This window comes from Phyllobates terribilis, unplaced genomic scaffold (assembly GCF_046119375.1).
Source record: "Phyllobates terribilis strain yellow unplaced genomic scaffold, ASM4611937v1 Scaffold_11__3_contigs__length_659146591, whole genome shotgun sequence".
NCBI lineage: Eukaryota > Metazoa > Chordata > Amphibia > Anura > Dendrobatidae > Phyllobates > Phyllobates terribilis.
This window is the reverse complement of record NW_027362771.1, coordinates 293382566-293406338: the sequence shown is the minus strand read 5'-3', so window position 1 is coordinate 293406338 and position 23773 is coordinate 293382566. Positions and strand designations below refer to the sequence as shown.

The following is a 23773-nucleotide window of genomic DNA, read 5'->3' as shown; positions in this document are numbered from 1 at the left end:
GGGACAAAAAGCAAAACACCAAATAGCAGACAAAGGCACTGAATACTCATCACTCACAGACCAGAGTTAGATAGTAATATTAAGGTAATATTTGTGTAACTTTTTATATAATTTCTAGTCTTGTAGACTAAGTTATATCATAGATAAATATACACATATATTAGTATATATATATATATATATATATATATATATATATATATATATATATGTGTGTGTGCGTATGTGGATATATATATATATATATATATATATATATATATATATATATATATATATATATATATATATATATATATACGACGACACGTAATGTAGTGCAGTGAGTGAAGGACAGCGATGCTCCTCCCTATGCAGATGTTGCTCTGGGGGTAGGCTGCTGCTTGGGGTTGTATATTGGAAAACACATTATATGCCGAAACCATTTGATGGGAAGGTGACTACATTGTGTAATTGTGTATAGTGCTGTGTGTAGACCGCATTGTTATACCCATTGTTCACTAGTTATTATAGGCTGATGGCTGTGTCTGATTCTAAAATTTGCCTTCATATATTATCTATTATTTGTAGAAAATGCAAAATAATCAGATTTCTATTCCAGTGCAATTTCATAGACACCATGTTCAAGTGTTGTCATCTGATGAGGCAGTAGACAATGTCTCCCTGCGGATAATGGAGATTGGTAAGGATCTATGGTTTAAACTCTTCATCACCCCACTACGCCTGGCACTTATCTTGCCACCTTTATCTTGGCACCAGGGTAAAGTGGCCTGTGTCTGGACTACTTTTATTCGCTCCATAGACTCGTTTGCAAGTCCCATTATCTTTAATTTATTACCGTAATTGAATTTGTTTTCTAAAGATAGAATTGGTAAGATCAGATTACATTTCACTACACAGAGAGTCACATTAGAAAGTGAGAGATGTGCCCCCCAACGTCAGCACCGAGCCCCATACTGATCCATTACACTGATTTATTAAACATCCCCTACTCCCCATACATACACTGCCCTGCTGCCACTGTGCCCACATATCTGACCTCCAAGCAGCTGCCATCCATATATCTTATCAGCAAGTCACCGACCATATTGGAATTGTGCTATTATTGCACTTGGCACTCAGTACAAGATGCCACAGGAGTGAGCGCAGCACCTTACTATGGCATGGTACAAGACATAGAATTTCTTAATTACTTACCAATTGCTAATTATATACCAGCACACATTATAAAGGTGTCTTTCGTCTATTTATTTATTTTAATATCTATATATTACATACCTATCTTATCTTTTACCAAGCTATATATCTCATATTTATCTGTCAATTATTTTTGTTCCTATATTGCTTTATCATAGATAAATAGATAATTAGATAGATAAATTGATAATAAGAGAGATAAGTAGGTAATTAGATAGATAGATAGACAAATAGATAATTGGATAGATAGATAGGTAGATAGATAGATAGATAGATAGATAGATAGATAGATAGATAGATAGATAGATAGATAGATAGATAGAAAATAGTACAATTCTGGCAATGAAATGTGGATATGACTTTATTGCGCCATGTATTAAAGTACTGCGCCAATATTTAATAAAAATTATACATGTGTATGTATGTGTACATTTGTACATTTATTTTAACCCCTTCACTTAAACCATAAAATCCAGGGCCTGACTAATAAATCGCAATGTAGAGAAATATTTACAACTATCATCCTACTCCTACATGCTTTAGTAAAGGTCGCACATTCACTCCAGGCTGTATACTGCACCCTTTCCACCACTACAGATGGATAAAGTGTCTCATACAATTTTATAAATGTGATGCAGATTTAGGGGATTGGCGAATAAAACAAATGTTTGGTATAAATGAGGCTTCCTGAGAGGTCCCTAGAGGTCCTGTGTCTGAGAGTAGCCCCTGAATAGTGACAGGGGTAATAGAGTTTGTATTGACTGTGGTCTTGAAGGCTGGAGATGTGAGAGATGGAGGGTGCGGGCAGTACAGTCCATCACTTATCGGTTTGTCCTCTGTCCATTTCTCTGAAGGTCTCTGCTGGCTGGTCCTGAGTCCATCTCTCCTCTCCCTCGGTGTACTCCATCTCTTCTTCTACCTGCTGTCACCTTAGGGCAGTATTACATGTTTGTAAAGTGGATGTCACTCATCTGGGTGGGATGGACCAATAACAAGTAGACCCCAAAACCGAAGGAACAGTGTTAGGACTGATTGACGGGGGCTGTGAATGAATTTGATGTGAGTGTGAATGGTAGTAGTGTACACAACAGGAGAGATTGTCGCTGTGTCCTGAAGGTGGGGATGTTGTTATATGTGTTCAGCAATGACTGACTAGCTCATCATAGCCAGCACTGTCCTCCGGGCTGCGGTACCGCTGCTCCTCGGCTACAGATTAGCTGCCAACTCAGTGCACTTGTGTAGAGGCTGCAGGCAGCGCCCTGCTCTCAGGAAACTCCAGGTACTACTCCGACTACTACCACCATCAGGTATGCTACCTGCTTAATAATGCCCACTGCTCTGTAGATGATGACTACTACATGTAACATCTGTGGGAGAATACTACAGATCATAGTCTATTTATTAGAAACAGGCATAGCAGTAATATGCTCACTTCTATATCTATGTATTTATCTATTATCGCAATCATCTAACAACTATATTTATATAGTTATATATAATTTTAACTATCTTTCTATGCATAAAACACACTCATTTTGAACCATCAAAAAGCGTAATATCTATTGTATCTATCTACTTATATCTATCTATATCTATTATCTCCATATCTATCTAGCGCATATCCTTCTATCTTATCCATCGTTCTATCATATATTTTATATCTATGAATCCATTTATTATCTGTCACCTATCAATTAACTATATATAATTTAAATTATCTATCTATTTATATATCTATCTTTATCATGTCTATCTGATTTCATATCTATCTATCTATCTATCTATCTATCTATCTATCACATATCTATCTAGATAGATAGATCTAGACAGATAGATTGTCTATTCAATATTTAATATTCAAATTAATCAAATAATATGCAAATTATCTTAATTAGCTCTTTTTTAATCTATATATGTATATAAATACATTTTAAGTGATTTTTTCCTTATATTTATTTTTTTCTTACCAATTATAGACTGATATCTGGAGTAGTAATGTATTTCTACATATCCTATCTATATCCTATCTATCTATTTATTTATTTATCTATCATCTATTTATTATCGGTTCCATTCTATACCATTAGTTTTCTATCTCTCCTGCGATCACCTTACTAGTTCGACAAAAGGCTCCTGTATGTAATCATCTAGGATTATTCCCACCGCAAATAATAATAATAATAATAGTTTTTATAGGTAATATAATAAATACATACACATACAATTTATAAATATATACACACACGCATATTTGGATTTGGTTGCTGGTGCCCTCCATCATCCCTGAGGAGAGGAGCTGCTCCCCCGCAGTGGCAGTAGAAGGTCACGGGCGGTGGAGGGAGGGGTAGGTCCCCTGCCGGCAGTGAGCTCCTCTCCTAACCAGAGCAATGTGTGTGTCATTTGCGCTTCAGATTTTGGGCAGATCACAGAGGAGAGAGAGGAGATCGCCGGCCAGACCCTGGCACTGCAGGTCAGTGACTGGAGATCATCCTTCCACGTGGAGGGAATTAGATGGATCTGTGCCTTAAAGGGGCCGCATGTGTCAACGTGTAACCCTACACTATTGTTCCCACTTTAGTATAGGGGCTTGTTAGCGCTGACTCTACAGTATACAGGTCTATGGGGGATATGTGTGTATGAAGAGGAAAACATAGGGTGTGATATAGGACATGGGAGAGCACAGCGCCGGAATGTGGCCTCTCCCCCGTGCTGTCAGCTTCCCAGGTGCCGGCCACTGCTTTCGGGACAGATCCACACTGCTGGGAGGGGGCAGCAATTGACTGAGATTTGCCTCGCTTAAGTGGCAGTCACACTGGAGCTGCAGCCAAGGCTCGGGACATTCCTGCTGACAGATGAGGACACACACAGCCCAGCAGCACAGAGGATCTCAGCTCTGCTGTGCCCGACTACACACCGGCAGCCTGCTACCCCCGAGGTACCACCGAGGTACACAGAGGCAGGCAACATATAAGCATGTGGTAGTATACATGCTCAGGGATCTAACCTGCCATCTGTATCGGTTCTCTCTATATTCTGGTCCAATATATGGTCTTTGCGTGGGCAAATATCGCAAATATATCCATCCATCATATATATATATATATATATATATATATATATATATATATATATATATGTATAAATCTGTACTTACATCACAAAGTACTACTGATGATAAATCTCCTTACCTCTCTGATCTCTAGAAAACGCCTCCATACTTGTGTATAGAGTAATATGGTGGGGGCGATTTTGTACATTGCTGCATAAATCTCCTGTGTGCGGATGTCGCAGACTTTTGAGATTATTTGCTGTATGTGTAATAATAATTTTCCTACCACTATTAGGGATATCATAGTCAGAGATCTGCGGTGATAGCCACATATAGAGTAATTCTGCACTCAACCCTTTCACCGAAATACTGCATTTTATCGTTCCTGTTTATCTATGGAGCTTCAACCTCAGAAAAATCCCACTCATCATCATCATGATCATCACCGCGAGAATACACACACACATATATATATGTATATATACAACTCGTCAAAAAAGCTACATTTCTGCATCGTTAGAGATTTAACAAATGGCACATACAGTGGTTGTCCTAGTATAGGTATATTTAATGGCTATGCAGACACATTCATGGCACATTACATCACGTCACAGCTGTGTGCTGTTAGGAAATGCTCATTTCATTGTATGTCTTTTGCTGCTGGATCTATCTAGAATATTAATAAAATAAAATACAGACATAAATGTATAGATGCATAAATATAAAATACATGGATACACAAAGAGATGAATATAAACACACAGCACCAGGATGATGGTAGATAGATATATACATTGATAGATGATAGATAGATAGATAGTTTTAGATGAATGCATGTCATATAAGTAACTAAAATGAAACAGATTGTTAAACACATCACAATGCACAACGACAAGGCGGCTGCGCCATCGGTTTGTGCGATCTGCAGATTTATCTATGTAATATCTATCAATATACCGATCTCTTCATCTATCTGCGGTTATTATAAAATGAAAGATTACTGGACAGTCTGACTGCGAGTGCCAACCACCCTGGCAGCAGTGAAATGTGCCGCCATCATCCTGCAGTAATCATCCGGCTGCCATCATCCTGCAGTATTCATCCGGCTGTCACCTGCAGTTTGCTCTCCCCCTTCCCGGCTCTATATAGAGGTATGTGATGGTTAAGGGCTTGGATGTTAAATGTTTACACTCAAGTGGAGAAATGTGTCAGTTGAACTGTTCTCAATGGCCTCTGGAGACATTTAACTAAAACACATCTAGTCTGAGCCAGAGGCAGACAAAATACCTGTAATCCATTTTCCATTCGTGTGATAAATGACCACAGCTCCACTAAACTGGAGGAAGGCAAGAACCAATCTCCTACTTAAAATACTATAATAATACTATAATAATATACTCACCATCAAAGTATTACTGTTAATAACATTGTATCCACATCACCACTACTATTTTTTTATCTATCTATCTATCTATCTATCTATCTATCTATCTATCTATCTATCTATCTATCTATCTATCTATCTATCTATCTATCTATCTATCTATCATTATGTATGTATTGTGTGTATTTGTGTATACATACATAGGCATTATCTATGCATTTGCTATGTATGTGCGTTATGCCTCCATGTATGTGTATGTATGTATGTATGTTATGTGTATGAATTGTATGTATACATACGCAGGCATTATCTATCCATTTGCTATGTATCTACGTTTATGTATCCATATATGTGCATCGATGTAATGTATATTGGCACTATCTATCCATTTGCTATGTAGGTATGTCTCCATTTATGTATGTATATATAGGCATTATCTATCCATCAGCTGCGTTTGTGCTTCCGTGATATGTATGTATTTCTGTATGTATGTGTGTATACACACGTAGGCGCTATCTATGCATTAGCTGATAGTTATGTAGGTATGTTGTATGTATGTCATTATGCATTATCTATGTTATTATAATTATGATTGCTATTATACCACCAATTAACAATCATGGTTAATTCTTTGTAAATGTGGAAATGCATTAGTTCTCAGGAATATGATGCAATATGCCAGAGATCCGCTGCCCCCATAATGTGGAGACCCTGCGCCCCAGATTGCTGCTGTTCTGCGGCTGCACAGAAGGAGTTCTGGATAGGAGAGGGTCCTGTGAGCGCTGCCCTGGGCCGTGTCCTCTGTGTAACCCCCCGATCCGGGGCCCGGGGCTGTTGACACAGCTTTACCTGTACTACTCAAGGACCCTGTTAAATCAAACGTAACCTAATCCTGCGCGATCACCAGGCTGCTCCTCCAGCCCCCAACTAGAGACCGCGCAGAAATGCGGACCAGGTGCAGCCGGACCCTCAGTCCTCACATCAAAAGGGAATGGAACTAAAACAATTCACTTAGGATCTGGGGGGCTCCATTGTTTTCTATTAACATCTCTGCTGATTTCCGGCTGCCTGATGCCTGTGACCCGCACTGTAACCCAACTACTGCTCTTCATTATTACCATGGCGTGTATGGCTTATGGGCGATCAGCAGGGTTGCATGGCGTCACAGCGATGACGTCATACACATTTAATCCCCGCACCACATATTCCTTTTATTACTGGCACTAGTCCACATGAGAGAACTATGTGTCAAATGCACATGGACATCTTCTGGCTTTGGAACAAAATTCTATTTTAATAAAATGCAATAATGTGATACTGATAAACCACTGCACTCCATTATTAACATGTTGTGTGCTGCTTGGGAGCGAATAGCAGGATTGAATGACATCACTGTGTTGACGTTATTCTTTTTTAATGTGTTTATTTTTCATTTTCCTCCCACACTACATTACCCTTATTGCTGGCACTAATCCACAAGAGAGCACTATTTGTTAATAGACGTCTATAGGCTTTAGCACACAATTCATACCATTAAAAAGTAGTGCGATGCTGATTCTGAGTTCATAAAAGGAGGAAAGCTATCCAGAACCCAAGATATAGTCATAGCAATACTATCGGTATGTATGTAGCCTAATACAGGAGTGCCTCTAAATAGCAAGTCAGGATCCCCCTCACATGCCCCCAAGTCACCTGAACTTCTGGAATGAGGTTTTGGGGAATGTCCCTTAGATTCAAAGCGACGTGCAAACTAAATATTCAGAGCTAGAGGCATCCTGGCTACATGGGTGGTATATCAGGGAGATCTGGGAGACAAGTTCCCCCAGCTCCGACTGTCCTGCCAGGCTGCCCTCAGGCCTTGCTGCCACTTTCTGTATATTCCCAGCATGAAAAGGACACAATCTATGAAGATCTCGGTGCCAGCTCCCTTTACTGCAAGCCACATCGGAGAATTCTTCACTGCACTATTGTTTTTGTTAATTGGACAAACAAAGGCGGCTATTAGTGCTGAGCAGTCAATCAGGGCCGGGAGGATAGGATCTGTGGTCACCCTGCCCAGCGGCCACACAGCTCTGCAGCCAAGCCTGGGACCAGTTCTTTACCTTCTAGCCTGAGACTGTCCCCGAGCAAGAGATTATCAGAAGACATTTTTTTCTACTATATTACCCCCACTGATACCCAATAGGCTAGCATTTGCCTTTACCCATTCCATTCCTTACTCTGATGTCCATCTATCTATAGAAAAAAAGTGGAACAGCACAATAGAAAAAGCAAATTTGGGTGCAAGGCCTACCGAGTAAATATCCAGTTGGAAAAATCTAAAAAAGATAAAAGAAGGCAGCACCTCAGAAAATGCAAAAGAAAAAGTGGACTTTAATTAACCCATATGGCGTGGCAATGTTTCAGTTACACAGAACTTGTTTCAAGACAATAAATTGATAAAATCGATAAAGGTTCTGTGCAACCAAAACGTTGTCACGCCATATGGGCTAATTAAAGTCCACGTTTCTTTTGCATTTTCTGCAGTGCTGTCTTCTTTTATTTTATCTATCTATCTATCTATCTATCTATCTATCTATCTATCTATCTATCTATCTATCTATCTATCTATCTATCTATCTATCTAATCTCAGTATAATTGACATTATTCCTCCCTGCCTCTCTCTATATGTGTAATATATATATATATATATATGATAAATAATGTCTCTGTAGCAGTGTACATTGACCAGGATGGCTTATAATGCACCATGATGATAGTTTGATGATTGCAGGAGCAATGGAGTATTTGTCGCAGTGTTGTTATCAGGTGTTCTTAGGTAAACAGTCGCACTGATGGCCTAGGGCAGAGTAAAGACTGACAAGCTGAATAGACTTTTGGATTTTAAAGTGATTATTTCTACAAGAGTATTAGTCGAGTACATGACAAAGCTGCAATGACTCACAGCAGGTCAATTAGTACTGCAGCCACATACATGCCATTATTCACACATAGGACTATATTACCTGACATGTACTGTAGGGTCTAGGGCACTCTTGATCGGGACTGAATTAGAGAGAAGAGGGGGTCGGCAACGAATTAGAAAAGAGGGGATTGCATCTTGAATCTGATCATTTCATTGCACTGGTTTTGAATGCAGTTTCGGGTAGTCATGCTGATACCCGTAGTTCTGCGCAAGCTTTGCTGCCTCTGAGTGTCCAAATAATGATTGGCAGGCCAGCGGTCAAGTCCCAGCTCCTGCAGCACTTCCTTTGCTGGCTGTTTGCTCTGGCTGTGACGTCACGGTTCCTGGCGTCGGTCAGGCTGGACAGTGCAGGGCAATGCATAGCATCAAAAGGGCGGCCTCCCATTCCCCAATTACATAGTGTCAGTCTGCTGATCGCTGGCCGAGCACACTAGTATGGACAGCTCCCACTGCAGACAATATGAGGGGACTGCCTGCAGCCAAAACCTCAAGGCTAATATTCCCCAGCAACGAGAACAACAAAGATGTGATTTTTAATTATTTTCTACAACTCCTGTACAACATATGTAAATGTGTATACGGGTTATAGCCAGAGTCAATGGAATGAAAGTCACCAGTATAAGCTCCTCTGCCATTGTTTGCTTTCTGCCACTTGGACATAATCCTTAGGTGGATTGTTGTGTTTCTTACCATTGTGAGCTGTTGTCTGCAAATACCTGAGCTGTCTATATAGATGAACAACGGGAGAGATCAGATATCCACGGTGCAGAGCGAGTGGATCCAAAAAGTCAACCATCCCAGCTGTTACAGTAGGGATTGCCACTGGTCTGTACATTTATATATATATATATATATATATATATATATATATATATATATATATATATATATATATATATATACAGTATATATATATATAGTCATGGTGAATGCACAACTGCACTTGTACCAGAAATGGTGTTGGATTGCAATTCGTTTAATTCTATGCAGAGTTGTGTGCCATTAACGCCGTGCGGCTTTTCAAGTAAATGCAGAACAAGCTGATATATATATATAGAGAGAGTGCCCAGGTGCCCATCTAGTGCCAGCCTGCGTGTGCACAGTATTATTGTCAAATGTTTCCACATACCTGCCCGTAATCTGCAAAATACTATCATGCAAAACATTCAGTGTGGGGCTTATTCTACTTATGCGTATATATGTAATAAAATGTATTAGTATATCATGAATATCGCCTCATCTAGACTATATATATATGCATACACGTCTGGATGGGGCTGATATGCTAGTACATTTATTATAGTAATACAATGGCGGTGTCAGTACTATTGTGCTCTATACTTCTGTTTAAAATAAACCATATTTTCCTCTACACACATATGTATTAATATCTATCCATCTACACACGCATACACACACATACTCATACACAAATGCACTGCACACACATATGCACTTACATAGATAAACATTATATTACACCTACTCATATGTGCACATAAGTAAGAGTGACACCGCATTTAAAACCTTATACACAGACTATATGTCTTTTTCTTTTCCATTCACCTTGCTGTTCTTAGCCTGGCTGTATGCACGGTATACATTGTGGAGTGGATGGTGTGAGTCGGTTGCACAGCAGCATATGTGCCACTAGGGGATGCAGTGACTCAAAGTAACAGGAGGTCCCAAGACCTACAACTAGTGTGAGCCAATAATCGCCTTCAGCAGCAGGCTGCACATTACACAAGTCTTTTCTCTCCAAGTCACTAAACAGACCGATATATGTTTTAGTAACAATTCACACTAGTGTGCTGTGTATATCTCCAACCTCAATGGAAGAAGCTCTGGATAGACACTTGCACCTTATACTCACCTGTAGCTCAAATACATGTGTCTATTTCACAGTTAATAATTCAGATATTTCCTTATTGGACAGAAAAGTGCAATCACTGTGCAAATTGATATTAAACTTTTTTTTTTGATTAGCTGCCAAAAATACCAATGTAATTCTGAACTACAACAATACAGAACAAAATCAGCATGAAGTAAAAAAAGCCTCATGGAAGTTACTTTCACTTTCGTGTAACAGAGCTGACATTTTGGGTGTTGTTATATACAGACAGCAGCCTGCAAAGAATAATCACTACTCTCACTAGCGGCGTATGGATGAGGAATAATAATAATAATAATAATAAATAACTAGTGCAGGTGTTTGCATGCATCAATGTGTATAAAATATCAGTGCTATAAGAAAACCTGCTACTATTACTACTACCACTAATAATGGTAATAATACCAATGATATCAGTGCAGTCAGTGTAATGCATACATTATTTGTGAATGGTTTTGTCCTAGTATGTAATGACAGCAGTGTCTGTAGAGCACACAGTATGATTATATTAATCATTATTAATAATGAATAATAGCTATATTTTGCACACACGATCCTAGTGCTATGGGTGCAGTGCTGGTGGATTGTGGGGCACATATAGGCACATAGACTGATGCTGGCAGTGCTTGGTGACACCCCCCTGTATAATGCACTCACTAATATTAATGATGAGGATCTGGGGCTCCACTTCTATAGGTGCAGCCTGGTGTGTTACCCGGCAGGCACATGACAGAGGCGTGTGTGATGATCAGAAGGGGAGTGGTGGTCCTTGGGTGAGCTCCTCCTGAGCCCCTCCTGGATGACAGTCCCCTCCCTCCCTCTCCACTGATGACAGTGGAACCTCCTTAAGTTGCGTCTCGCCACAGCTGTCTGCGATCATTGAGCCGCCTGGCGCCATCCTGCTCCTTGCAGAAAGAATGCCTGCACTGTAAAAAATAGAGAGAAAACACGAGATCCGATCAGGCAGTCTGAGCCTTTCTCCCTGGGATCACATAGCCCTCCCTGCCCTCCTGCTTTGTAGTGTGGGACTCTGCAGGGCTTGTGCACAACTTCTGTGGGACAGTCACCTGAAGGAGCCCACCTGAGCTCCCCGCTGCACTAAAGACTTCTCCAGCTGCAGGTAGAATTGCGCATCCTAAGCTGCTCTTCTCTTCTCACCTACAGGTCACTGACTTCACTGGATTTATTACTCTTAACTTCTTTTTTATTCATTTACTACTTCATCTGATTGGACTTACTATTTTGCTGTGGGACGCACAGAAGAGCTTCTGCAACAGGTCCTAGGTTGTGGTGGGCATGGAGGTCTCTGCTACAGACCAGCCTCGCTGGGTCAGTCACCACCATCACCCGGCTGTACTAAATGGACAACACCCTGAGTCCCATCACCCTGGGATAAGTCACTCATACATCGATCACTCTCAGTATCCTCTTACAGAAGATATGGATGTACTTTTTAATATCGAGAGTCAAGGAACCCATGTACCTTCCTACTACAGCAACTCAGTGCGAGCAGTGCCCAGGTACCCAGCTCCACATCATGGTGAGTGCCAGCCTGATTGGGCACATTATTGCCAAATGTTTTTACACACCTTCTAGTAATTTACAAAATATCATTTAATATTCTGAGTAATAATGATTATTTTACAAATTTATATTAAAAATAGAAAATGTTCTCCACCTTAATCTATCTAATCTGTCTGTCTGTCTATCTATCTATCTATCTATCTATCTATCTATCTATCTATCTATCAACACATAATCTGGGGTCTGGATATTTATAATGAAATTTTTCCTTTTTTTCCTGTAAAGAAAAAAAGAAACACACGCACACACACACACACACATATATATATATATATATATATATATATATATATATATAGTCCGCCTAATGTATATTTAACCCCTATAGCCCTATAGAAACCAATAATAGAAACCAAGGTGTGATCTAGTATTTTCTCACATATTTCTCAAGCTTCCTGCACCCTCTTTCTAGATAGATCGCTCCCCCATCTTCCTCTTTTGTGTTTTTCATACCTGCTTTCAATAATTTAGCTTACGAGTAGAAAATCATAGCAATGTAGAAGAATTTAATGCAAGTATAATATTGTGGATTTATGCTAATACAATCTTATTATAATTAATATCTGCGCATCTACTGCATGTAATATGTCGCATTGGCGCCTTGTAATATATTGTTAGTATAACACAATGTAACATACAATAATCGCTGATTTTCTTCAGTGTTCTGATAATGCGGATGTTAGTAAATGATGAATTTCTTATAAGATATAGAAAATAAATGACTAATTTTAGAAACAATATCATACCGCATAATTTAATATAGCTAGAAAGATAGATAGGCAAATAGTAGATAGATAACTAGACAAATGACATTTTTATTTATCTGAACACCGCCTAAAATTAGGGCCCGATGTCAGTAATAACTAAAGTCTGTATAGTATATAACTCTCTATTGCTTTTGTTTGATAGAATTCTAAAATTGCTGCAATTGTGAAATGTTTGTAATGGTAAAACATTTATTGTAATAGACAAAACATAAGCGTGAAATGGTCACTATTACCGGCTCTTGATTTAGTTGTGTGACTTGTACTTAAGAGAGTGCCAGCATGGCTGTGATGGGCCAGTGCACGTTTGTAGGAATGTATTCAGAAATATTTGATGACATGTAATCTTACCGTGTAATTGCATTTATTTAGGCCAGGTATGTCGCCCTCCTCTTCTACATCCTTGGTTGGATCACAGCAGCAAGGCTATAGGAGGACCCCATGCCGCATCACCATGGAACCTGCCTCCCTTCTCCAAGACCCACAGCCCACCCGGACCCCTTACTGTCTACCCTCCAGTTTCATCATCATCTTCTTCCCTGGTTACCGGACATTCAAGCCCTCACCTCTTCCCTTTCCCCCCAACACCACCAAAAGATGTCTCCCCAGACCCTTCCATATCTAACACTGGATCAACAGCTAATCGTCAAGAGGACAAGGATTGCATCAAATACCATGTGTCCACCGAGTCCATGAAGCTGGAGTCATCTCACTCCAGAACCTTGGTGGGAGCGACGTCTTCTGCCCACCACTCCATCTCCAACTACCAGTCCTACGTCCAAGACTACAGTCCAGGACTCTTCCCACCAAACCTCATTGGGGGATCTCCAACAAGCTTCCCATGTAAATCTAGACCAAAGACACGCTCAAGTACAGGTAGGATGGTGTTTCTGAAAAGACAATAACCTTGTCAATTAAAGTCACTCATTCTTCTCACTAGCACTAATTGCCATTATTGGTCCCAATTTCAGATCTGTTTTATGGGGCCTCAAAGCTCTCTCCTAGGTGGTCGCTTTGTACATTTTCTATAATACCAGGTTTGGTTTCAGTCTCAGGAAGGTCCCTGCTCTGTACAGGCCGAACCCTGCTACAAGTTTATAGCTTTATTATATACACTGGTGTAACAAGACTTTCACAATAATACTGAAAGATCAGAAAGAGCATCTCTCTATCTATCTATCTATCTATCTATCTATCTATCTATCTATCTATCTATCTAACTATCTATCTATCTCTTTGTCTTTATATGTATCTCTTTGTCTTTATATCTAAATATCTATGTACCTATATCTATCTATATAATTATCTATCTATCTATCTATCTATCTATCTATCTATCTATCTATCTATCTATCCTGACACCATTCCTTCTTCCACCATACTGTATATTATGATATGAAGCAGGGAATCAGGGCTAACTGTAATGACCAAGAGCAGAACTAGTTGTCAGTGGTCTCAGTAGTGTGTGACCTGTGAGAGTGCAGAGCTGGCAATGTCAGGGACCCGGCTGTGTGATCTGGGGGGTTTTCCAGGGTGACATTTGCTCTGCTTGTCTGGGCTGGGACTGGATCTATTTAGCTGATATGTTTGACTTAATCCAATTATTTTCAGACTGCTGCACGCGACAGTTTCATTGTTTATCCAGCGCCAAGGAGTTTAATAGGGTCCGGATGTGGCCAGGCTGCCCAGAGGACAAGGGATCGGATGCCCTGTACACAGGGAAAACCCTAGGAACTTGCAATTCATTAATTGCAATGCTAGTGTAGCAGCTAATATTGATAGGGTCAGGAATAGAATGGTGCCGAGGATAAATAGTGCAGTAAGAGAGATAAATGCCCAGTCAGCCTTCTGGACTAGTTGCCACCGGGAGACAACTCTGGGGCCAGCGCTGAAACTGATGCTGCTTTGCACAGTTCACATTACAGTAGGTTAATTGCAATCCTTAAGTATCTAGCTAATTTAGAATGGTTTGTGAAAAAGCCAGCATTGGTGAGGAGAGTGTAGAAAGCTGTCAGTGCAGCCCAGTGGAGAATGCTGCAGTGTGAACAGTGGCGCTCAGCAGACAGGGAAATAGGTCACACATTGTTATTCTAGCACTAAGTGTGGTTACTAAACCCCAAGCTCAGGTACAGAGGTGTTTATGAGTAGAAAACATCCATAACCCTAAACTGTGATATTTCAAATGCATGTATTTGAGAACACTGAAAATAAAAAAAAAAAGTAAAAAATAATCCTAGGAAGGCTAGTAGAGAAATCTCACTACTGTGGGCTCTACCTAAGTGTAGATATGTGAGTCACAAACTTAAGAGAAAGAAACAGTTACAACCTTGTGGTTGTGGTGCTTGTGTTTCTTTCAAGTGTGTAGAGTGCAGGAACCAGACTTTACATGAACTGGGCTCCTTTATAACGGCCCCACATCATAACAGAAGTAAGTACACTGGCAGCTGTTAGGCCTGTACATGATGCTGTTCCTGTGGATTCTGGTACACAGCACAGGCACAATAGATGGAGGGGAATATGATTGACATGAGGTTAGATAAACCAGGTTCATCTGAGCCTTTAAATAAATTCTTTATTGTTCATGATGCCAGTCACGGACAGGGGAAAATAACATTTCAGCTAGTTTTGCATGAGAAATGACTTTCTAATAGCTGTCCCCCTTATAGTAAATGTGTTCTCTATACAGGATGCTCCTAATCTTCTCTATAACAGTAAGGAGGGATGCAATGACAACCTGTTATTTACACAGTAACTGAAAGCAGAATTTAGGTCAATCTTTTCTTATTTGTTCTCTGCAACTCATTGGAAACCACAATTTACATGATTTGTTGTCTTCCATGCAAACATTTAGTCCTTCAAAAGATTTACTTCTCTTCAAAGAACAAGAGCAAAGCTATGGTGACAGATATCAATATTTTGTCATACACTGCTTAAGAAGAATGCATGTATTCTAATGGCAAACAATAGGGTATAAGCGCCTACTTTTAAAGTAAACAGGGCCTCTTAAGTTGTCTACTGTTCAGACCTTGAAAGGAGTCACTCCAAACCCACCTGGAAAAATAACCTATTACCTTCCATTCACAGGGTTATATGCATGTAGACTATGCACAGAAGGAGGGTTGAGAGATCTACAAAGAAAGCATAACCATAGATCATGTAAAAATATTAGGGTTTGGTGTTAATATGTAACTAGGTGGGTAGTTCGGTTGAGAAAATGCGAGACAATTTGTCATCATCCTATTGTTTTAAATCTCTAAATACCCTTAGATATATATATCTAAGCAGCTGCTTGAAAAAGGTTCTGTGAACCGAAACGTTGCTTTTTGGGCTCAATAAAGTCCATTTTTTTCTAAAAAATTATTTGGAGTGCTGCCTTTTGATATACCTTCGCTTATATATATATATATATATATATATAAAACAAATACATGTATACTAAAAATAAAAATATTAACCTGAATTTAAGAGGAAGAATATAAAACCGCGTCTTACTGTGCAAATCATGGAGTTCCGTAGAATATAACTAACAGCTCCTTATTTGGCATTAAATGGGTTAACTGAAGTAGATTCCCCCTCCCCTCCCCTTAAAATGAGTTGTATCTTTTGGGTACAGTTAGGGTGAGGTAGCAATGCATCCTGGTAGATGGATTTGCACAAAATAACATGACAGGATTTGCATAGATATTTTTCATTCACATTATTTGCAAATTGAGACCTCTGAAAATCCATTATGTGTATTTAGTGATGCAGTAAATGCTTTGCTTATTTTGGAGATATTGGCATAAATAGGCCATTATTTACCGAAATTCCAGCGTAAAGTGTAACCTCTGATAACGCTGCATTTGCATAACAGCATTTAAGGCATCCAAGCTTAGAAATTCTTAGTCTTCAGGCCCCTAAATGCCCAGATTATACCCATTGTCACACAGGCTATATGCTTTATACAGTAAATATATCAGTATACATTGTGTACATGTTCTTTTTTTTTTTTTCTTACATTTACCTCTTTCAAGCATTTTAAAAAATAAATATTACTCCTAAACGCAGGAAAACTATATATTAAAAAGGGTGGTAATGCAATTTTATTTCCTTATCAATATTTTTATAAAGTTGCCCAAGTATATATAAAAAAAATAAAACAGAAAAGCCTAACAATATATCAGTAATGCATAGAAATGTGGCTATCCCAGCGCCTAAAGGTTACAAGATATCAGCAAAAAATCAAATCCCTTTCCATTCTAGTGACAGAAAATGTCTTGAGGAGTAATAGTTTACAAGTTGAAAGATTGGATACCGAATTGGTATGATGAACTGATTATTCTTTTCCTGAGGAAACTCATAGCCTATAATCTTTTCCTGAGGTAACTCATAGCTCCTAATCTGCTCTGTCAATTATCCTGCTGCTACCTCCATTTTACTGTCTTTTTCTGCTGTTATTATTGTTATTACTCGCTGAAACACGCAGAATGTGAAAGGTTTTCCTGTTTAATATGCAAATGGCAGAGGTATTTACCACAGAAAGGCTCAGTCAGCAATACTGCGCTTTCACTTTTGGATGATCAGATAGAATCGAATCAAACCTTATTAAAGAGCTGGAAATATACCCAATGAGCAACCAGGCTGTGCTACACCATTGTTATTGCCACAAAAACACCATTCGGGCCTACCTCATAAATACATCCTACTACCAATATTAGTTGTGTATCTATATACTTATATACACATATAGATCTATACCTACAATACAAATGCGATGTATATATACAATTGTTGGGTGTGTATATGTATATATATATGTGTGTGTGATGCATAAATATATATATTTATATATATGCATTTACATATATATGCACACACAGCATACCGAAATACTGTATGTGTGTGTTTATACGTGTATATATATAAACATATATATGTGCGTGACATGTATAAATACATATATACATGCACACAGCAGACCAAAATATTGTGTGTGTATATATATATATATATATATATATATATATATATATAAATAAAGTGACGAGAGAGGTTCACACTTCAGAACCGAAACATCACGACTGTGGACTAATAAACCATCTTTTTATATCTAATCTTTTTGGAGTGCTGCCTCCAGTTGTTACTTTTTTATTTGTATGGTCTGGTTTTTAGCAAGGGAAGTGTTGCACCCACATTGTTCCGTTGCTGCCCCTGCTTTTTTTTATATATATATATATATATATATATATATATGTATATATTTTATGTATGCATATATATATATGTATATATATATATATATATATAAAAAAGCATATATATATATATATATTGTATGTATAAATATAGACAGACCCACACACGTATACATGCATATATGTATATATATATATAAATATGCAATATTTTAGACTGCTGCGAAACATCATATACACATGGAGCAAGAACAGATAATTCATATTGCTATCGTGGTGTCAATGAGCCCAAAATAAAAAATATTCAGTATCACAACGTTAACAACGTTATTAGAAACAAACAGGCCGCTAGCTGCAGGTGAGCCCGGGCTGTTTACATTCTCTCCTAACTCTTCCTTCTTTTTTTGATTTATCCCAGACTCATAGAGTCACGCAATTTTCCATCTGTAATGATATACATTTGTTTCAGGAATCTCTGCAGTGTATAAGTATGCGTAGCACTGGAATTAAGGAGCGTCACGCATGACTCTAGTGCATGATCAGAATGCAGGGGTTCTATTGGATTTTCCTGCATAATGTCCTGTAACTGAAAATGTTTACATTATCTTTCCCAGATCTCAGTGATGTAAAATGGAGAATTATCTTCATCCAAAGCATTATTTATTACCGCATTCATAAATTGCAAGATCATTAAATTCTATATTTTTAAAAATTTCATCATCTGAAATTTCTTTTTAATTATTTTTTTTCAGGCCCCCTTGAGTTAGGTTAGATTTGAAAATACAATATATAAATCCTCTATATCTAAATCACTTTGTGTGTATCTTGTGCATTGTATAATTTGTAGTCAAGCAATGTTTTACATGCAATGATCTTTTAGGGAAATATGAATTTAATCCTTTAATTGCTGGAAGCCAGTATGTCTGTGAACGCCAGTAGTGTAAAGGTAGGCTGCTCAATAATTGCACCATGTGCAACATCTCTTCTAGGATAGATATACAGTGTCCCAGAAAGGAAAGTGTCGACTTTGACAGCACTGTAAACAGTACCAAGTAGCTAATGGATTCCGCAGCGCTTGCTGTCAGGTATACAGTAACTCCTGCTTGCATCAATCCAGCACTGTTTTCTCACTCTAACTTGTCCTATGAAATGTTGTCTTCCTCTTTTTATAGGCAGTAATGTAATTGGCATACTTTTTATTTTTTGTTTTTCTATTCTTCATGAAAATAGTTGCACCAGATTTGAAAAAACTATATATATATTTTTTAGAATATTTAGAATACATACATATTATATATACATATAACATACTACATTTATGTTCAGTTGTAATTTTGTAGTTTTGAGAAGAATATAATATAAAACTTAGGTTCAATGCCCTCCTCGACAGCAATATGTTTGGATTTTAATGGGATATACATTGCGAACAATTTTTAAAAAGTAGAGTAGCCCTTTACAATCGCCATAGCCCATCCAGTGGCATATCTTTGGCATGATAATAAATATAGGATACAAAAATAAAGATCTTGCCCACTTGTGTTGCTCTTCTTTGACGCTTAGTGTAACCTCTTAGCGTAGGCAGAAGATGACAAAAGTGACTGACTTCTTACTAAATTTCAGTTCCTAGTCAATAAGGATCACATAAATTGTATGATCATTATAATAGTGTATTATGGTAATGTGCGTGGCCAGATGTGGGCATGTGGCCAGATGTGGGCATCTTGGCACTTACTCTTCCAATAAAACTACTAAGCGTGTGGCTATGATAAAGATCGGGCCTGTGTAAGCATGTAAGTGACAAACATACAGTCAGCGCCATAAAATACATCATCCAAATTGCTTCATTGACCCAGAAAAGGGGGTTGAGAATATGACTCTAATTAAGGTTTTCTCACTACATTGTTATAGGCCTCACTAATACATTGAAGTTTGTGTTCCATTAGGCTGGCAGAGATCAAACAGACAATTTCATGAAACCAAACTCTAGTGGGACTAATTACATGCTTATTACAAAGAAATCTTTTATGTACCCCCGTTCTGCCATGCCCAATATTTTATCCAGACATCTCCAAATATCACATTACTAGGTGTCATAGTTGGTTTGGCATATTATTTATTGACGTGAATGCAGTGCAGAAGTTGTACACATGCATTATCTTGTGTAACCTTTACACCAATTGCGATTATGTCATAAATATATGTAGATTACTAATCAGGAGCCCAATTAATATAATTGTTCCTTAACAGGTTGCAAAGCTTACAGCCTAACCCACCAGTGGCAAATAGCCATGGCCATGGGTGGACTGAGCAATCAGACAGTTTGCAAGTTTTAAAATGATTTAGGTCACTCCTCAGTTTTTCCTTAGAAAGTAATTACATACTATCCGATTGCATTTAAAACCTGACTGAAATGTTTATTTATCTCTTTATAATTTAGTGCTAAGGAGCAACTTACAACATTTATGCTGCAAATATTAGTGAGACTGAACATATACTATAAGATATCTGTACAATAATTGCTTTGATGTAAGTGTCATTAACATTGAATTATGTCAAACAAGCGTTTCATTGGTGCCAGTGGGTCACTCTTTGGGGCACTCTTAAGCCATCCTTACAAAATTTGATGGCTGTTGGCTGAAAGATGCTTTGGCCGATTGTTCAGCTGACAGCTATTTTGGCCGCCTCTACCATACACAGGAGGACTCATTGGGCCAAGCACTCCTGTGTTCTTTATGAGAAATCCACCAATAGTCATCTCTACCGGTGGCTTATTTACGGGAGAACTAAGTAATTGACGTCTCTAAATCGGATATACCCAGCCAACATCTCACTCAAAAATCAGTTGGCCAAACAGGATAAGTTTGGTGGGTTTGGATGACATTAGTCTAATGTGCATGGGGGCCTTTAGCTTGGCCACATGCATTAGAAAATAGCTGATGGCCAAATGGTTGTTCAGTTGATGACTATCTCTCCCAACTCCCCCACACACATCCATGCTCAGCTCAGCAGATGGTATATGTGTTCTTAATGGGAGCAGGGGAGTAAGCTGCTAGAATGATAGGACAGGGTAGTTGTATATCCAACTTTCCCTTATTTTCCCCAACATCTGCATTTGGGGGAGAGTCGAGGGACCAACATACACATTAGTTGGTCAGCCAGTGCCACCAAAATTGGCAGGTTCAACTGATATAAATGTAGTGTGTATGGCTAGCTATAGATTACATAGTAATCTCAATTTTGCCTAACAATACATATTGTCAATAAATGTGTATGGTAATGTCATTATTCTCAGTTTGGAGGCTAAGTGTGCTCCTGAGATGGCCATAGACAGTAGGTTTATCTATAACTACCACAGAGAAATAAGATTTGTCTGCTCGGCTGAGCATGCATGTATTTTCAATATGGAAAAAAGGTTAAATTGTTGTTGGGCATTTGAATTCAACATGTCTGGTAATTCTCAACCATTATCTATTGAGAGAAAATGGGGAGTTCCCATATGCATTAGATGGTTGGCAAGTAGGGATGAAATCGGTGCGGTTTGATCAACAGTACTGTGTTTGGGGGTCTTAAATCCTAAGTTAGATGAGCAAATGAGGGCTTTATAAATTATTACATTTCCAGAGTACTAATTTATATAGTCATTCCTATATATATATATATATATATATATATATATATATATATAATCTTTATTTATATAGCGCCAACAAATTCCGCAGCGCTTAACAATTCACAGGTTCATGTACAACAGTCATAAGTAACATAGCTAAAGATAATACAATAATTACAGCAAAAATAATGACGACCCTGCTCCTAAGAGCTTACAATCTACAATGAGGTGGGGGTGACACAAAGTACAATGGCTTATTTACAAGGATGGTGCAGCCATCTTGAGGGGATGAGGGATAGATAGAGGCTGCATGAGCTTATCACCAGCCAGTATCTAGTGCTTTTTGGTTGGGTGGAGACTTATGTTTGGAGAAATAAGGAATGGTCTATGAGAATATAAAAGGACTTTGATTAGGAAACGTGATAGGCCACCCTAAACAGATGTGTTTTTAGGGAGCGCCTAAAACTGTGTAAATTGTGGTTCATCCTAATTTCTTGGGGTAGAGCATTCCAAAGAATAGGTGCAGCTCGGGAGAAGTCTTGAAGCCGGGAGTGGGAGGTACGGATTAGCGCGGATGTTAGTCGAAATGTATATATATATATATATATATATATATATATATATATAAATATATAAATAAATAAAACAGTCCTTCACATTGTGCATTAGTTATAAGAATGCAGAATTTTCTCTGGTTACTTGCATTCAATATCTTTTATATAAGCAAAGCATAATAAATAATATCAATATAATTCAGATTTTATCACAAGTGTGTTACATTTTCCAGTCAGTATGGTGCATTAGTGCCTAATTGATAGGAAATATTAACTTACCTTAACTATGATGAAGGAATGCTAAAGATTGGGAAATAGAACTCACATATGTGGATGTCTCCAACATGGAACAATATTGGTATTGCATAGAACTATAAAGACATGCTAAAAAAAGTACAGCCCCATACAATGATATTCTTATGGACAAGAAAAAGCATTGGTTCATATTAGGCCAATATTATGTTCAATAATTCTACTTTATTCTAACGGAGGATGTAGTCTTGAACATAAGATACATATATCTGCAATTTGATCAGTAAATTGTGCTAACAAAGGGAGAAAAACAAGTATTTAGTCAATCGAGTAGGTTATCTTTATGGATGTGTGCCTTCTTACATGGAGTTTACTTTATAAGTATGTAGCAGTGATGTGTAGCTTGGTGACCTTACTCGTCGTTAATACTCCTCAGGGTACTCATTCCAAATAGTAAGTCTCACAGATAGGTTGTACGTTTCCTATTCAAGATCCTAGACTATTTCTTGAAAATTCTTGTAAATGTTCCTATCCCTTATCACCAATAGGCCCCCTCCATTATATATACTACTGGTTTACTGATAGTGGTTGAAAATAACATGAAAACATAATACACAAAAAGTCTTATTTGTTGCAACTCTTTGAAGTATTCAGTCTGATTCCTATAGATTTCACTTACAGGATTTATATGATTTTTTTTAGACATATAAAACGTTAAACCTCGGTATAGATGATACTCGTCATCACCAATCACTAGGTTTAACCATTTTAGTCTTATGACAATGCTGTTTTATTTTACAGCACATTATCTGTATAAACTCAATGCTCCCTGGGAAGTAAACTATGAAATGAGGGTTTCATTTTGAATATGTGTTATTTGTTTTATTTTATTCATTTCCTGTCGTGTCCTATTGTTATTGCTATATACATTTATATGTTTGTATATTATGAATCTTACAAGAAGCATAATGTTTAGGACAAGACATATTAGTATCTGGTAATGCTGTACTATTTATTAATAAGCTGCTCATTTATAGATGTTATGACTCTAGAACATAGTAAATATCATTACTTGTAAGCAGGTCACATATATTAGCTCCTATATTTATAATTATTGACGGCTATGTTAGTAGTGAATTGTTCTAGAAATGATGTTGTTCAGAGATCAACCATTTGTAATCTTGTTTTCAGAAGGCAGGGAGTGTGTAAACTGTGGGGCAACCTCAACCCCTCTGTGGAGGCGAGATGGCACCGGGCATTATCTTTGTAATGCATGTGGACTCTATCACAAAATGAATGGCCAGAACCGACCCCTCATTAAACCTAAAAGAAGGCTGGTAAGTGAGAA

The 23773-nt window shown here is 38.1% G+C and overlaps 1 protein-coding gene across 5 annotated transcripts in view; it reads left to right on the top strand.

Annotated features, from left to right (window-relative positions):
* The first annotated feature begins 2275 nt into the window (after positions 1-2275).
* The window catches only part of GATA3 (GATA binding protein 3), a 29108-nt gene continuing 7610 nt past the window's right edge, over positions 2276-23773 (top strand). Inside the window, exons 1-4 of one of the 5 annotated variants that reach the window (XM_073652434.1) lie at positions 2276-2504; positions 11652-12027; positions 13208-13711; positions 23617-23762. In XM_073652434.1, coding sequence (XP_073508535.1) covers positions 11784-12027; positions 13208-13711; positions 23617-23762 — 894 coding nt within the window. In that variant the 5' untranslated portion in view covers positions 2276-2504; positions 11652-11783. Of the gene's footprint in view, positions 2505-3520; positions 3668-11311; positions 12028-13207; positions 13712-23616; positions 23763-23773 lie in introns of those variants that run through there. The other 4 variants (XM_073652433.1, XM_073652438.1, XM_073652435.1 and 1 more) reach the window with 4 other exon arrangements.